Source organism: Typha latifolia, chromosome 9 (assembly GCF_019914945.1).
Source record: "Typha latifolia isolate L0001 chromosome 9, TyphaL0001v2, whole genome shotgun sequence".
Classification (NCBI taxonomy): Eukaryota; Viridiplantae; Streptophyta; class Magnoliopsida; order Poales; family Typhaceae; genus Typha; species Typha latifolia.
In genome coordinates, this window is record NC_133094.1 from 10,840,836 (window position 1) to 10,857,799 (window position 16,964).

At 38.3% G+C, this 16,964-nt stretch overlaps 3 protein-coding genes and 1 long non-coding RNA gene across 5 annotated transcripts in view; 3 read left to right on the top strand and 1 right to left on the bottom strand.

Annotated features, from left to right (window-relative positions):
* LOC140795129 (kinesin-like protein KIN-7E, chloroplastic) overlaps positions 1–5,594 on the top strand; it is a 25,350-nt gene extending 19,756 nt beyond the window's left edge. For both annotated transcript variants that reach the window (XM_073147529.1, XM_073147530.1), the window contains 10 exons: positions 618–857; positions 1,444–1,584; positions 1,754–1,879; positions 2,387–2,437; positions 2,540–2,587; positions 2,667–2,933; positions 3,043–3,744; positions 3,952–4,041; positions 4,587–4,663; positions 5,323–5,594. In XM_073147529.1, the coding sequence (XP_073003630.1) occupies positions 618–857; positions 1,444–1,584; positions 1,754–1,879; positions 2,387–2,437; positions 2,540–2,587; positions 2,667–2,933; positions 3,043–3,744; positions 3,952–4,041; positions 4,587–4,607 (1,686 nt within the window). In that variant the 3' untranslated portion in view covers positions 4,608–4,663; positions 5,323–5,594. The remainder of the gene's footprint in view (positions 1–617; positions 858–1,443; positions 1,585–1,753; positions 1,880–2,386; positions 2,438–2,539; positions 2,588–2,666; positions 2,934–3,042; positions 3,745–3,951; positions 4,042–4,586; positions 4,664–5,322) is intronic.
* On the bottom strand, positions 5,502–9,466 carry LOC140795130 (aspartic proteinase Asp1-like). Its single transcript, XM_073147532.1, has 9 exons — positions 9,105–9,466; positions 8,901–9,018; positions 8,400–8,632; positions 6,941–7,174; positions 6,687–6,825; positions 6,191–6,385; positions 6,030–6,102; positions 5,847–5,934; positions 5,502–5,736 (listed from the first exon to the last, which is right to left on the bottom strand). The coding sequence occupies exons 1-9, from the start codon at positions 9,332–9,334 to the stop codon at positions 5,643–5,645; spliced, it is 1,404 nt and encodes a 467-aa protein (XP_073003633.1). The 5' UTR covers positions 9,335–9,466; the 3' UTR covers positions 5,502–5,642.
* Positions 8,877–10,978, top strand: LOC140795133 (uncharacterized). Its single transcript, XR_012110253.1, has 2 exons — positions 8,877–9,494; positions 10,794–10,978. It is a non-coding gene; the product is annotated as an uncharacterized lncRNA (long non-coding RNA).
* A 427-nt stretch (positions 10,979–11,405) lies between these two features.
* LOC140795132 (N-glycosylase/DNA lyase OGG1) lies at positions 11,406–15,763 on the top strand. The gene is made up of 3 exons (XM_073147535.1): positions 11,406–12,225; positions 12,855–13,065; positions 15,202–15,763. The coding sequence occupies exons 1-3, from the start codon at positions 11,456–11,458 to the stop codon at positions 15,463–15,465; spliced, it is 1,245 nt and encodes a 414-aa protein (XP_073003636.1). The 5' UTR covers positions 11,406–11,455; the 3' UTR covers positions 15,466–15,763.
* The last annotated feature ends 1,201 nt before the right edge of the window (positions 15,764–16,964 follow it).

Sequence of the window (16,964 nt, forward strand, 5' to 3'; positions counted from 1 at the left end):
TCTCTCTCTCTGTGTCTCTGTCTATATATATATATATTCATGAGCAAAGCAGATCTCTTATGAACTCTGTAGGCTCACTGCATCCAGAAATAAGTGGTTGGCAAGACTCAGATGCAAGGTCCCCAAATTTTTTTTCTAATTTAGAACTATTACGATTTTGGTATCTCAGCTGATATAACAGATTGAGCTTTGTAGCTTTTTTGTGGTTTGGTATTAGTATTGAATCAATAGAAATGGAGCAGGTGAAGCTTATCTTTGAATTGCCTTTCCAGGTTCAACACGCCTATTTGAAATAGGTGGAGGTCAGGTTTAGTTTGGGTTCTTGTGGCACAATTGATTTACGTCACTTTGTGGAAATCATTCGTTTGTCTTGTAGTTTGTAATTGAGCATTATAAGGGTAATAATTTGGTTTTTAGAAGAGTAAAATAATTTGGTCTTAACATGGTGACTTCTAACATATTAGAAGTCATCATTATGTTTATCTAATTTGAGGTTTCTCCATGTTATTGTAGATACAAAATTTTCTTGTTGACCCACTGAGAGCTTGAGCAACTTGGCTATGTTTAGTACCTACATGGATCTGTAGATATCTTGAGATTAGTATCTTTTTATGCAGAAACCAGACCAATTTTCTGGACTCTCACCTAGTGTTGATAGTGAGAGCTCTGCTGGTGGGTCGCCGTCATCCTCTCAATCGTCGCAGCAGAAACATCTATTATTAGACTTGAAGGATGGAAAGAGGAAATCTGTGAGTATAAAGGGGGAGGATCCTTCTACATATATCAACTCCTTCCCAGAAAGGACTCAAGCAGGTGACTTATTCAGTGCCGCACCAAAAGGGCGCCGCCTTCTGCCGGTGAGACAAATCTCTAGATTTATATTCTTCATATCATTCACTGAATTGGTTATTTTTGGTTCCCAAACCCCCTCTCTCCCTCCGATACATAATCTCTCTGCTTTTGTGTGTTCATTTATCTACCTGTGTGGATTATGTCAACTAATTTGTGATAGTTCAGGCTTTTAGCTGTTAGTTATTTTTCTAGAAGCTCTTTACAGGTGAAAATACTATTTAGTTTTTCTTGCACATATACAAGCGATTGTTGCACTATAGAAATTGAGAAATATTTCATTTTTGTAATTCTTCTGATCACATATACCTACAAGTGATTTCTGCAGCCTAGAGAAGTAGAAATAATGAAATATTTTCCTTTCCTCATTGTCCTGATCAAATATAGCGAAGTTATTGAACATGTTGTGGTAAGAATTTTTCTCACACAAAAAACAGTTGGTTCATATGATTTATGTGGAAGTTATGTCAAATTTTATTTCTTTCTTTCTCTATATCCAAAATTGTTGGCAGTATATTTGGCTTACAATTTTAATAGATACTTGCTACATCTGCCATCACTATTATAAGCTGATCCATGTCAGCTGTATTGTAGACTGGAACAACTATCATCGATCAAATAGATCTTCTGCGCGAGCAGGTCAAAATGCTAGCTGGAGAAGTTGCACTATGTACAAGCTCTCTTAAGAGATTATCTGAACAAGCGGCAAACAATCCTGAAGATTTACAAATTCAGGCATGTGAGCTATATTAAATCTCATTTTATGTGACAGAATACTTAAAATAACATACCATTCTTTCAACCGAGCAAAGTCCGCGAACTTTGGGGAGTCATTCTGAAGTTTTTGTTAGCTAATCATATTTCCTATGGTTGTATTTGAGGATTTTGGTTTATGCTGTTATAGGAGCAAATGCAAAAATTAAAGGATGAAATCAATGAAAAGAAGCTGCAGATGCGTGTTCTCGAGCAACGGATGGTTGGGTCTTATGATTCAACAGACAATTCATCAAATAACTTTGAAATGCCTCAGGTAAATGTTATTAAACTTTAGCTTTCTTGTAGGACTACAATCATTCAGTTTTTAATTGGTGTGGAATTCATCTTACAAATTTATGTAAATGAAAAAAATAATGGAAGAAATTATGCGCTCGCACCTACTAGAAAGAAAGCTGAATTCTGTAAGGATCCATTTATCTTTTGTTGACAAAATACTACTTTGACTGCCCTGCCCAAGCTGTTTAATGGGATCCTTCTCCTTTATCCAGGCTTATCTATTGAAATATATACCATTAAACATGCTAGGGTGCAATTTGCAAGCTTGTGATGAATGAAATATTTTGTTCAGAACTTGTTAGTATCAGTCCTGGTGCTTGCAGATTCTATTGACCATCAGTTAATGATTTTACAGATGCAAAGTTGTATTTGTCTTGTCTTATGCGCTGTCTTTAAAATTAAATTGAGTAATTTTAGTGTATTATTCAAATATTTGGCATGTTTTTGTACATTTCTCTTGCTTTACAATGTTACCTTCATGTAGAGACTAGCAAAATTGGCTGCTCAATTAAGTGAGAAGACATTTGAACTTGAGGTCAGTACAAAATCTATCTTCCCTCTTCCCTCGGGTACTGTTGTTGACAGTTACTGATATAGATATATATTTGTTTACTACCTGGTGCATCGATTTCTAAAGATCATGTCTGCTGATAATAGAATTCTTCAAGACCAGCTACAAGCGAAGGTGAAATCATTGTGACCTAAATCATTTTATTTTCAGTCACAGTCAAGATACTTCTTTCTCATTTTCTTTTCGTTACCAGGCAGCTGAAAATGCTGAACTTCAGGAAAGCATTACACTATTAAGGCAGCAAGTCAGCAATTTATCAGATAAAGCCAGGAAAGGAGAGGATATTATGATTACATCAACTGAATCATCTGAAACCAATGGCAATCCGGCAGATGGTGCTAGTTCATCAAAGAGAGCTATTTGTAATGTAAATACAGCTGCCAGTACTGTAGTTTTTCCTTCCGTATTCTCTAACATGGACTCTAAGGAGTCACCCTTAAAATCCCAAGTACTCATGCAGGTACTTTTTTTTTGGACCCAAAATGCTTAATACTGATTGTTCATCCTGTTTTATCCATTTCAGTGTAGCTTTCCATTGTATGATTATGGATACTATTATTGTGATTTAGGCTGCAGAAATCGAGAATCTGAAGCAAGAAAAGTTGAGGCTGGCTGAAGAGAAAGATGGGCTGGAAATTCATAGTCAAAAGCTGTCAGAGGAAGCATCATATGCTAAGGAATTGGCAGCAGCTGCTGCAGTTGAACTTAAGAATTTAGCTGAAGAAGTCACTAAACTTTCTTATGAGAATGCAAAGTTGAATGGTGAGTTAGCTGCATCCAAAGAACTGGCTGCTTCTAGAGGTTCTATTCGAAATGATGTTAATTCCAAGAAGACAGAGAATGGAATTTTACTCGAGGAGTTGCAGAAAGAGCTGGTTGCACGGTGTCAGAGAGAAGCTTCGTTGGAGGTTACATTATCAGAAAAGGTTCAAAGAGAAGCTGAGCTTCAAAAAAGAATTGATGATGCAAAACGCCGTGAACAGGGTTTGGAAAATGAGCTCGCTAATATGTGGGTGCTTGTTGCAAAGATCAAGAAAAATGGCAACATATCTAAGGATAACTTATCTGAAGGGTTGAATGATTATGAGCTTAAGTCAAGACAATACGGTTTTCACTTATCTAATTTGAATGCTGATACAATATCCAATGGGGTAAAAGTTTTTGACAGTTGGAGCACAGATGATGTTGGCAATTTGGAAGAAATAAGAGCTTCTTATGAATATGAAAGAAGACATCGCAAAGAGTTAGAAAGTATCGTGTCCAGATTGAAGGTCTGCAGTTTTATGCAAGTCTTACTGGCAGTATTTCACATGCCCGCTATTTTTTTTAACTTTAAAATTGCAAAATATTTTCTATTTTTAGTTATATTATTTACTTAATAGATGAATCAGTGCAAAATAATAAATAAACTGCAAGTGCATATGCATATTTAGACCATATAGCAAGTTCAACTGAACAATCTCCCATGTCTGTTTCAGGGGGAGGACCTCACTGGCTTAGATAGCAGAGCTCTTGAAGAGCTGCAGAATTTTCATGTAGAAGCATTATCAAAGATATGTCAGGAAAAGGTAAATTTCTGTTTATTGGTTTGAATACCCATTTTCTTTGGTGTGCGTAACACCTTTTTCATTTCCTAGTTTGATGATAATTAATTATAACTTATGCTTTTATAATGTTGAGAAAGCTTCCAAGGCATTTGATAAAGCCATGTTAGCTTTCATGGCCTTATAAGCAGTCCCAAGTTTCTTGGCATGACCCTTGTTTTGCATAATGTGTACCACAATTCAGCCTGAAATTGTTAAGCTGAGATCAGATGCTGGGAATATGACCTTAAAAGGCATTGATGCCTGTACCTGGTTGGGACAGAAAATTTTGCAGGTTTGTTAGGATTGGATTGAATTTGTATAGGACTTGGTGGAGTTAGTCATGGAGACCCCAGGATCTTGGCCTGATTTATAGCCCATTGACAGCCCTAGTGCACTCTGATCTGCATGTCCTTTCTCTCGTTCTCTTCCTATGTCCTAGTTTCCTATCTCGTCTTGCTTTACCTCTTCCATGATATTACTGTGAGATTTCCATCTTTGTTAATGAGCATTTCTGTCTTAATTTGTAGATGACAAATCGAAATCTATAGTCAGTGTAAGTTCTTTTTGGAGATAAGCCTGATGCTTTCTGGGGCCAGTTCTGCAGGTATGTTATTAGTTTGAGCATAGTTGTGTGTATCATTACATAGGATATTATTTATATAGGAAACTTGAATTTGTGTCTTAAACCATCGTGTACTACAGTAGATCATAGATATCTGTAGAAAATGCAAAACATATTTCAAATAATATTGTTCATAGGGATCTTATTCTTTAGTTCTGAAATTATATATCTGGAGGTGTTTTGCCTATAAAGAATTTGGGAATAGGTGAATACTAACTTTACACACGTAATCAGTTACTCCTGATGTTAGCGTAGAGCCTTACTAGGGACGTGGCTCCCCTCCAAAGGGAGTGCTGCCTTCAGGAGTGCAGCCATGAGTAAAATCTCTGAAAAGGACATAATTTCTCTATTTTATTTTCCTTTATATAGGATCAGAAAACAATTTCAGACTTCTAGACAGAAGTCTAAACTCTGAAGCTTTGAGGAGAGCTAGCACATTTTACTAGATAATATATAAACCTAATGAAATACTCTTAGGATGATCATCTAGATTCTATGTAATACCTCAGTGTACTTAATGCGTCCTTGTTTTACTTTCATGTACATGAAATTTTTGCTGTCTTAATCTCATTGTGACTAAACTCTGCCTAGAATAGAGACACTATGACGGCCACAGCTAATAATATTCAACTTTTGTGCAGGGCTGTCCCTCTTTGTACAGTATGTTAGGAGATAAAAAATGTATGTTATGAGGAAGATGCAAAAGAGTAGCCCTTCCAGCTGTTCTACTAATCTCAAAGAATAGCCTCAAGTAGAGAGCTTTGTAGAACGAGAAGTCACTTCTCGTGCGGTTGTAGCAGATTTTTGATAGTATCTCATATTTTTGTAATATAATTATTATTATCATTTTCAATGCAATGTATTTATATGAACACATTTACAGAGATGATACAAGCTTCTGTCTTCGTGTAAATCTCCACAGCCTTTTCTTCTATCACCCAATCAATTTGAATTCTGACTGTTAATATGCAGGGCAGACTTCTGTGTGGACTCCCAGGTCGGCGAATTGAGGCTGGCAGAAACCCCCCTCAAAGCTGCCACCATTAGCCTCTGCGCTGCTTGCATAAAATGGAAAATAATAAAGAGAGTCGAGGTGTGAGATATCTTCCCCTTGTGTTCACTCACATAAAAGGAAGTAAATGTTCACAGATGGGAAGTTCCAGACTTGGGAAGCCTGTCGCAGGCTGCGTGAATCCATCCGATCTGCTCCTTTTCATTGTCGTATACAATCATGAGATCTTGCATTGATATGTCTGCATAAATCCATCAGAGAATTGTTAGTAGCTTTTCATAAGATGCATAATTAATCCATGGGAAATGAAACTGTTCAAGTCAAATCTTCTTCTACCTCCTATGACATTGAGATCATTCAGTCCTACTTGTGTTCCGTTGAGAATTCCCAAGCACGCATTGCCGTATTTCTGGTACCAGTAAGCAACAATGAATTCTGTCACTCATAATGTTTATTTTGATCAATTTTGCTACCATACTAAACTTTATTACACTTACGGTGATGATCAGGTAGTTCTCTGGGGGTATCTCCAGAAATGCTCTCTTCCCATTCACAAAGCTCAGAATCAATGTTTTGAAGTACTTCTTGACATCGAGAAGAGACTTGAATGGTCTCCGTCCTCTCCAGCACAGAGGCAGCGATGAGTCATCAAGTGCCTCTTTGAGTGGCTTCTTAGCCAGTTCAGTTTGAAGCTGCGAAAACATGAGCCCAATTTAGCGAGTACCAAAATTCACTCCTGCATCCACCCCCCATACAAATATTGATATTGGATTATTGATACTAAACAGATTAGGCTTGGAACCATCTGTTTAGTTAGTGCATATACAGACAGGAATACGAGTGATGTACGGGATGCCTACATATATATAATAGCAAAGAATAGTGTACTTATTAAATCAAAAGGGTTTGAGATTACGAACACACCACCATTTTGCTTTATTACCACGTGTTTTTAACACTCAGTAATCTACAGTGGGTGATCACAAGGCTTACCGCTGAGAGAAGTGCTTGGTATGGCTGAAAGCCGAAGTAAGTGTAAGAGCTCCCGCTATCAATGACGACCTCCATCTGCTTCACCCCAAGAGACTGGGTACCAAAGTAGAGGCTTGCCTGTCCTGGAGAGTAGTAATTCCTGCACATAATCATATATATATATATATATATATATAATATCACCAATTGAATCACACAGGACTGGCATAACTTTATGGGCAAAATCGAAATGTGGGTCTTGAGGGGGGGCTCACTTGAGTGCACTGCGAGACATGGGAGCCCAGGTGACCTTAGTGTACGGTACCAAATCGTCTCCAAAGAAGAGAAAGCCTCCTCCTTTGCTACTAAGGCAATGGCCTACAACGTTCCTGGTGATCCCTTGCTCCTTCAGCTGTGAGATCATGCTGGTCTTCCCGCTCCCCAGCCCGAGCATGCCGTCGGTGGGGGACGGCGACTTTGAGTTGGTAAATTGCTGGTCATAACCACACCTACAATTGACAACTAACAATATTTAGGAGGTCTTAATGGCAAAATCATCCATATTTTGTTTTCCTTTTTCACGATATAGAAATAATAAATAGACAGATATAGACTTGGTCCACCGTATTCATGGGACTTTTACAATTTAATAATATTTAAACTTTTAATTTATAATAATAAACTCTAATATGCATCGTACAAACGCCCAAATTGTGGGCACTACATTATAATAAAATATACATTAATTTTAAAAACTATATTCCCATATTCACTGTATAGGAACATATAGATTCAAATTTAAAATGATATTTACTTAATTGCATAACATTTAAGATAAATATGTAAATTAAACTCCACATCAGATAAACTCATATATTTAGATGAGATAAAATCAAACCTATTTTCACAAAGAAATGACATTTACATAACAAAGAAAGATTATTGACCCACGAAGCCAATCATTCGTAAGTTTTAACACACTTTATGGTCATCATAGGAAACATAGTTCAGAGGACCAGAATTGATGCTGCTCACGAAGAAGGTCTCCTTTGCTGTAACTTTATGTTGAATAAATATGCATTACATATGTCAACACATAAAAAAAAAAAACGTACACCCTAGTTACGAAAACATATCATTCACATCAAAAGTTCACGCTGATAATGAATCATGCGCACTAGCTATAGGAAAAAACACGCCTTTCGTATTTTAACTAGAATTACTTTTTAAATGGGTAAGATTGAGTTTGTGAAAACTAAGTGCATATATTTTTTTTTTATAGTCATATTTATATATGACATGCATATTAGAACCTATTATTATCATTCGAACAATAAAATATAAATATGTTGCAAAAAGCCCGGAAATACGGAACGCTCACGACAAGTGAGCATTGCAAAGGAAAATTAGCCCTGTTTTGCAAATAGCATGGGGTTTTGGTCCATGTTTGCTAATGTGATCGTAAAGTGGAATTATCTTGCAAATCGTTCCCCGGATCACCACATAGCATCGAGATAAGAAAGACAACTATGCCCATGCTTTACTCGTGAGGCTCTCAAGCCCTCAGCGGATCCGCAGATGGATATTTTCGTCATTTCAGAGAAAATTGTCTGTAAAGTGAAAAATTAACTTCCCGGTTTCACACCAGTGAAGGGGAGGCGGTCACCCCTAACCTGTTCGACGAAATGACTCTGAACGGTTTCAAAACAAAAGAGGAGGAGATGGAAGACAAACCCAAAGGCGAGGCTAGGCCGGACGACGGAAGTATTCGTGAGACGAAGGGCGAAGGCGTCGGAGACGAGAACACCAAGAGACGAACCATGGTCGGCGTACTGGATCTCGTAGTCGCATTGCTGCGTCCCATAGCAGCTCTGGTATCCACTCGTAGCCCTTTGGAGAGCAACGCAGAGAGGGTCTTGGCAAGCTACCAAGTTGTTCCTCCCCGGCCTATACCATGGATGTGGCCCCTGCGCGCACACAATTTACCTCGTAAAAATTTCCCAATCCTTGAAGGAAAAATTGTAGTTCGAACCCTGCGTGTTTCATAATTTGCAAATCAGGCCCTTTATGCTTAAGCACGTAACTATTGTTAGGGGATTAATTGGCAAATTTTGAAAACACAGGGTTCGAATGACAAATTCGCTTAATTGGGCAAATATGCAAATATTCCCCATTCTTGAAACGATCGAAATAGGAGGAAGAGGAAGAGGAGAAGCGAGATGAGATCGCGTTTACAATAGAGCAGCTGACGCAAGGAGCATCGCATTGGACCCAGGTGAGATCGCTTCCGGTGTCCACATCCAAGAAGTAGGGCTTCGGCGGATCTCCGATGCTCATCGATACGTAGTAAAGCCTGCAAGAGTAACGGAAACCCACTCAAATCTCAATCTCGAAACCCTAGCCGATCTAAACCAGATTCAAATCTTAGGATCCGAGTACCCGTGGGGGTAGACGTCGCCGTAGAGGGGGAACACGGCGGAGGACGGGGCCCGGCGCCCGATCGCCACATCAGGAGGCAACGTCGGCTGCGGCGGCGGAGGAGAAGCATATTTTGGATGCTTGGAAGAGGTGGCGGCGGGTGCGGCGGCGGAGGATAGGGGGATCGAGGTGAGGATGGCGAAGGAGATGAGGGAGGTGACCAGAACCAACGCTCTGACAGCGATCCCCATTGAAACTAGAGAGAGCGAGAGATGAGAAGAAGGGAGATGCTGACGTAGCAGCGGTCCGGTCCTCCGCCTACCGGCTTAGACGCGGAGATAAACAGAGGAAAGGGGCGGAGAAGGAGACTATTCTTGCACCTTGGAGTCTTGGCAAGGGACCAGGATAGAGGTATTTATAATATCCTATCCGCCTCCTCTTTATTCAGCACAAAATATTTTGGAAGTTAGTATTTATTCTAGAATAAAGTAACAATTTATTCATCTATTTTTTTTTTTTTTTTAAAGTTTCTAATCCTATGTTTCATTGCTGAGATTCTTTGGGGAATATAATCCTTCAATAATTTTTGTTTTTGTTTTTCTAAATCTATGTAATTAAAAGGTCATAAATATTTTAATAATCCATTAAGTCACTCATAGAGCTATTAATTATTTTTCACTAGAATCTTTTTTCCTATGTAGAAATTAAGCTAGGGAAGTAGCTACTTCGTCCTTGCGGCCGTGGATTTAATCCGGGCTGGGTCCCACAAAAATTCTTACGCGTTAAGTTATAATAAATTAAGATTATTATTATTTTTTCCGTGTAAAACAAAGGGGAGAGAAAAAGATTAATTAATGTTAGCATAGGGATGATGGAAAGCATAATCTTCTTTATTCCAAGCTTTGGCGTCTCTTTTAGTTGATACCCAGCTTTGTGCCCTAAACTTTTATAAGTATATGAGTAAAGGCTATACATCGAGACGATGCCATAGCTATGGATGGTCTTTACTTTGGATGGTTGCTCATTAATATTCCTTCTCTACCTTCTCTACCGAGCAGCATTTGTACTAAAAAAACTCGAGTTTTTTTACCAAACTAATCTTTTTTTATTTTTATTTTATTGAAATAGATTATCTCTTAAACTTATTATTAAATAGGGTATAATTTATTATAGTACTAACAAAATTAATAAATTAATTAGTATTTTTAAAAACGCTAATCAGTTCTGCGTTTTTATTGTTTGATAAATTTTTTTCTTAAATGTTGAAAAATTTAGTTAAAATGATTTATATACATAAAATACCGAACTGATCAGCATTTTAGGACCAGTCAAAAACGTTGATGATTAGTTAGGCATTTTTATTAGGACTACAGTAAATTAGGCCCAATTTGGTAATAAGTTTGAGGATTAGTTTATTTAAGTAAAAATAAATCTAAACGAACTAATTTAGTCAAAAACTCAAAAAAGTCTTCATAAATTTTGATAATAGTATTAATAAAATTAGGTTTTTATGTGCATTTTTTATATAAAGTATGCGCAATCTAGTTATATTTATGGTGTAGAAAATAGACGTCAATTTTACTATTATCAAAATCCTAAGAGTTTTCTTTTGTTATAAATGTTTATTTCTTTTTGGGGGTATTTTTTAAAGATTATAGGTACTGCCTATTGACTTGCTCACTTTGACTTTGTGCCGGTGTGCCACGTCAGCTGGAGGTGCTTTAGACTAGTTGGCCCTTAGGTTTCAACTTTTCCCACACTAGGAGCGTCGGAGAATTTTCCTATTTAATGATTGTTAAAGACTACTTATTTTACAACCCATATTTTTTTATACCATTCGCATTTTATACATATTTATAATTAATAAATAATCAAGTTTATCAAAAATAAAAAAAGGAAATGGTTAGATGTATTACTCTTTTCTTTCCTTATAATTTATAATTAACCCTCTATTTTGTCCATAATTTTATGACCTCTCTAACAAAATAATATAAAATATATAAACAGTAGTAAAATTGAAATCATGGTAATTTTTATTAATTATTATCAATATTAGAGAATATATAGATTAATTATAGGTAGATATAATCCAAGTCATTAGTAGACTAAAATAACCACATAAATATGCTTTTGAGATCTTTTATATTTTAATTATATTTAATTTCTTAATTTATAATTATAAATTATATTGTGCATTATATATAAAAAAAATGTCTAATTTATTATAAATAATATATTTGACTATAAAAAATATATGCAACTTAATTTTACATGCTAATTTAAAAAATAAAATATAATTAAATTGCAAAAAAAAGCTCCTGGGTGCATTAGTTTCATCATGTATCCGATCACCACGAGGTACACGTAACCAAATGAAATCCCAACCTTTCTCCTTCCCGTCGACTTCGATCTCCAAACTCCTCTCTCCTATCTCCGCATCCATGAGCAAGCGGCGAAGGGTAAAATCACCGCTCCCTCCTCTCTCCACTCCTCCTTCTCCTCCTCCTCCACCTTCACCACTTAAACGGAACCCTAACCTAAGCACTACAAGATCCCGGCGATCCCTCGCCGCCACCTTCGGCGGAGAAGGAGAAAGCTGGGAGCTCCTCCCCATCAGCCGCTCCGAGCTCTCCCTCCCCCTCACTCTCCCCACTGGCCAATCCTTCCGGTGGCGCCTCACCGGCTCTGGCCGATTCACAGGCGTCGTAGGCCCCTACCTCGTCTCCCTCAGCCACCTCGACGACGACCCCGACGGCCGCGTCGCCTTCCTCCTCCATTCCCCCGTCTCCTCTTCCTCCTCCGCCGACGCCAGAGAAGCCCTCGCCGACTACCTCAATCTTGGCGTCTCACTCGCCGAGCTATGGCGAGACTTCGCTGCGGCCGACTCCCGCTTCGCGGAGCTCGCCGGAAGGTTCGGCGGCGGCGCCCGCGTGCTCCGGCAGGATCCTGTGGAGTGCGTCTTCCAGTTCCTCTGCTCGTCGAATAATAATATTGCGAGGATTGAGAAGATGGTTGGCGTTTTGTCGTCGTTCGGCAGGCCGCTTGCATCCGTAGGTGGGTTTGAATTCCACGAATTCCCGTCTCTGGAAAGGTTGAGTTTTGTCTCGGAGCAGGAGCTACGGGAAGCTGGATTTGGTTATAGGTACGGTGTTGGCTTTATTCCATAAAAGTGCAATTTTTTTTTCCTTTCTATCTCTTGTTATTGCCAATGAGTGTTTGTTTGCAAATGAATTGACAAATTGGAAAACCCTACTTTACAATTAGGATAGAATTAAGGAATCTTATATTGGTTCCTTGTGCATTACAAACTAAAACTATTGATCTAGTTGCATAGTGGCAAATCTAAGAAGATTGATGAATGCCAACAAGTTTGGAGGATTAGCAAGTGTTCTTTGAATAGAATTTCTTTTGTTGATGAGGGTAGGCAGGATGACGATGGCTTATGAATCTTCAAATATGAATTGGATTTTGTGCACTTCCTTGATGATGGATACTTTGCATTTTAATTGTCATGGTTTGATAATTAATACTTGAGGCTTACTTTTGACCTCATAGTGGGAGAATTTGTGCAGCTAAGCTTAACCCCAAGACTGATGGTTACAAACACTTGCATACCAGTGTCAGAGTCAAATTTATCTTTCACTTGCAAAGAGACTAGTTTTGGACCTCTAACAGTATTTTCTGGGTCTGTTTGACATATTTTCTTACAATTCATTCATGTTACTATTATTTGTGGTGATGAAGTGAGTGGTTATTGCAACAAACTAGCAGGGCAAAGTACATAGTTGGCACTGTTAAAGCTTTGCAGGCAAAGCCTGGCGGAGGTGTAGAATGGCTTGCTTCTCTTCGTGAGTTGGATCTCCATGAGGTGATTGATGCCCTTTGCACTTTGCCTGGAGTTGGACCAAAAGTTGCTGCCTGTATTGCTCTTTTCTCTCTCGATCAGCACCATGCTATTCCTGTCGATACTCATGTTTGGCGGGTGTGTTTTCTCTGCTCTAATATTTATTTCTTAATTGCATTTTAACCTTCTTCTCTTGCTATAACACCTTAAATATAGTAAACTGACCAGGTTGAGATTAGATTCGCTGGGGTTGGATATTATTGTACTTTTGCCACTTATGAGGGATTGTAAATGTTCTTGCATATCAATGTAAAATCTGATCTTAGTTTGTTAGCTACTATCGCGTCTAAAGCCACTTCAGAAAGACTTACCCACGAGATCTCTAACTTTTCATATCAAGGCCTTCAAGACTGAATTTACGGATGCACCATTGCATTTTCAAAAAAAAAATATATTGTATGTTGAACAATATAATATCTTGATAAGTACATATGTTAGGTAAATGATTTTTGAACATATCAAGAATCCGTTCTTGTCTAACCTCCATTCTATTATCTATTTTCCCACCATCTCTTGGCCCATTTACAGCAATTGCTGCAATCTCCACTGTCACATTCCATCCTCTCCTTCCTCTAGTGTATCCTTCATGTTTAATGAATGCTTTCACTAATTTTGTTTCCTTCTATGTGCCCATCTCCTTAAATCAATGCCAAGCATCATCCTTGTCTTCTTCAGTTCTATGGAGATGGTTTGGAGTTCAGGGAGATGGGAGAGAGGTGGAAGGTCAAATGGCATGCACTGGCACACTTTTAACACTTTTCTAATATTTTTTTTAGGATCTTTTGTATCTTAAAAGACCTTTTAATACATATTTTTGGTTTTAGTATATATATTAAAACTTACATTAGAGCCTTTTATTTTTAGATAATATTATAAATTGCCTATTTTTTATTAGGCAAATAGTCAAGTAGAAACATGATTCAACAGATATAATTGAATATATTTATTAATTGACAATAGTTTAATAATTTAAACTAACACCTAATTGAACATAGAATGATGGAAGACAATAGTTCATTAATCTCACATGTTCTTATATCAATTTTGACTCAATTTGAATGAATTTGACATATTAATTATGATTTTTTTTAAATTTGAGAGAAATTTTGGAGGAAATCAAAATTTACTTTTGGTTCCTACATTTTAAAGAGTAGATTTTATAGATATAGCACCAAATGCTGGATGTATGTAAAAAAAATCCTTATAAATGATAGATCTAGCAAAATTGAGATGAGATCTATCATTTGTGTACCCCAAATTATTTTTTAAGATGTAAAACAAAAAGAATACTTAAGAGAATGGAAGAAAAAATTATCATTTGATTAGATTTGAAGAAGTAATTTTGAATTCCTCCTTAATCTCTGATTCTCTTCTCATTCTCCCTCTTTCACTTCAAGTTTTTTTTAATAAAGTGGTTGTCTCTTTGATTAACTCTTAATGGGTTGGTGGGTCTCGAGTGGCATCCAACCCATGCCAAGCGGCATGAGTCGGCATTGCCCGGCACAGAGCTATGCAAATGGCACAGCCCATACTGGGTGTCAATTATTTATCAGCACGGGGCGTGTTGACTGGCACGACCATCTTTGCTTTTGAGATAGATTTTTTTTCTAGAGTTAATTTCTAACATCTATGAAGTCCTCAAAGTTTTAATGGGGAATATAATATTTTGACTTTTAAGGTGTGCAAATATATTACTCAAGTTACAGAATATCTCATAAATACTGAAGGGTCTCTTCAGAGGTGCTCTGACTGAATAGTGTTGAGAACACATTAATCCAATGTCAGCTGCTTCTGTTGGCAGTGAATAGTGGTCTGACATAGGAAGTAACAATAGACTCCTATTATACAGGTTTTAAGTTAAGAATATGGAGGTCCTCTAAATTACTTGGCATGAACGAACAAAGATTTGATGTTTCCAGTTAGCAGTCTTTTCCTCTGCATGATACTGCAGCAAGTTGTTACATGTTATCCATATTGCCTGGATATTATTTTGAAATCACCTCAATTACTTGTCCTTTGTCTTTGTCAAGAGCTAAATTTTCCCTAAGATGATTTTGCGATATTGTAATCCTTTTTGCTGATACATATTCCCTTTTAAGCCTCAAAATGCAACTTCGTGCTATATTTTAGGACAGTGAACATGATTATTTGCGGCTAATGAATTTTTTTCCCTTAATTTGACTTGTAAAGGCTCTTTATTACTGATGCATGTAGGTCGCAACCCGATATCTCTTGCCAGAGCTTGCGGGCACGAACCTAACACCAAAGCTTTGCAGCCGTGTCTCTGAGGCATTTGTGGCCAAATTTGGAAAATATGCTGGTTGGGCACAGAATGTACTCTTCATTGGTGAATTATCTTCTCAAAAGGTTCTTGTTCCATCAGTTGGTGTTTCCACTTGTGAGACAGAAGCTATCAAGAGAAAAAGGAAGAAGTCGAGGGGCGATGTGGATTCTGAAGAAATAGTGGGGAGTGGCTAAATACATTTTTCTGAACCAGGGAATCCATCAGAAGGTGCAGAATTCTTCACTTGGAAGTTAAAAGGGCTCTTGTTGTGCAGCGGTGTTTGTAGGTTTATGACAGAATTCAAAAGGATGCTTCTAAACCGTAAGGCCCAGACAGAGATTTGCTGCCAACTTTAACCTGATACAGCCAAGAGATTTCTTCTGATTGCATCTTAATTTCCCCTGTTTATTAGGGGCATCGGCGCATTGGTGAGTTGTGAAATCACATTCTTAAGATATTACAATCAATGAATTGACCTTTTTGATTTGGATAGCCTGGACACTTTTCACTGAACCATCTTTCTAGTAATTGCAGTGTCACACAACTCACCTGTTACATTGATGGTATTTATTGAATTTTAATGTTTATTTGCATTCTGTACTAGCTGAAACCAAACCCATTGATGCAGCAAAGTATGACTATAAATCTATGAGGAGATTGCTGTGTCACCAACGCATGTATTGAGATTCACCCTAATCTTATCTACTCTTTTGTCCTCTCTCCCTGAAGTCAATGCTAGTTAGAGAAAATTTGGCTCACCCACTTACTTTCATCAATTACCCACCTCCAATCTCGCCAAGATAAGCACCTCATGTTCATCAGAGAAGCCACCCAGAGAACTTTATAAACAAAGTTTTCAGAGAGAGAGAGAGAGAGAGAGGCATGGATGGATACTTCAAGAAGCCAGGATCCATTCCATTCAAGTGGGAGATCCAACCAGGCATCCCCAAGCCTCATCTCCAAACTCATTCCACTGCCACTTCCTCACAACTGCCATCAAAACTTAGCCCTCCTCCTTCCAAGACCAAGACCCCCCTCCCTTCCCCTACCCAATCCCCTCTCACCCACTACTCTTCTCCATGGCTCTCGGAGCTACTGATTAGCCCAGCTCCTTCCCCTTCGCAGTCTCCTGCCATCTTTCCTCGCTCCGCTTCATCTTCGCCATCGAAACGGCAAACTTACCGCTACCTCCGGTCATCGTCGAATTCTCAGGCCTTCACCTCTCCTCCTGAGGTTCTTGCCATCTCACGAGGCTGCTTTCCAATACCATCACTTCGGCGTAGGGATGACAAGAAGAGGAGCAGTGGCTGTCATGGCGGCTCTGACGTGGTTGTGCCGTCTCCACACCGCTCCGGGTCGAGCCGGAGCTCGTCTTCCTTCTCCTCGCCGTTCAGGAAATCTCTCTCGGCAAGAGAAGAGGCGGCTGTGGCAGCTCGCTGGATCTTCTAGTGCAGCAAACTAGATAAGACTTTAGACGCCATACAAGAATAAGTTCCTTATCTGGACAAGCATTCATGGATAAATTTATCCTCGGTCTGAATGAATCCGAGATTGTAATTGTTCATTCCAATACATCCGGTTCATGCGGCATAGTATGCTCACTCTATATATATGGAGTTATTCCACTTCATATTCCACTTCATACATCCATTCACAATGCCTTGATGCAGTTATTCCCTCTCGCACCCCTTTG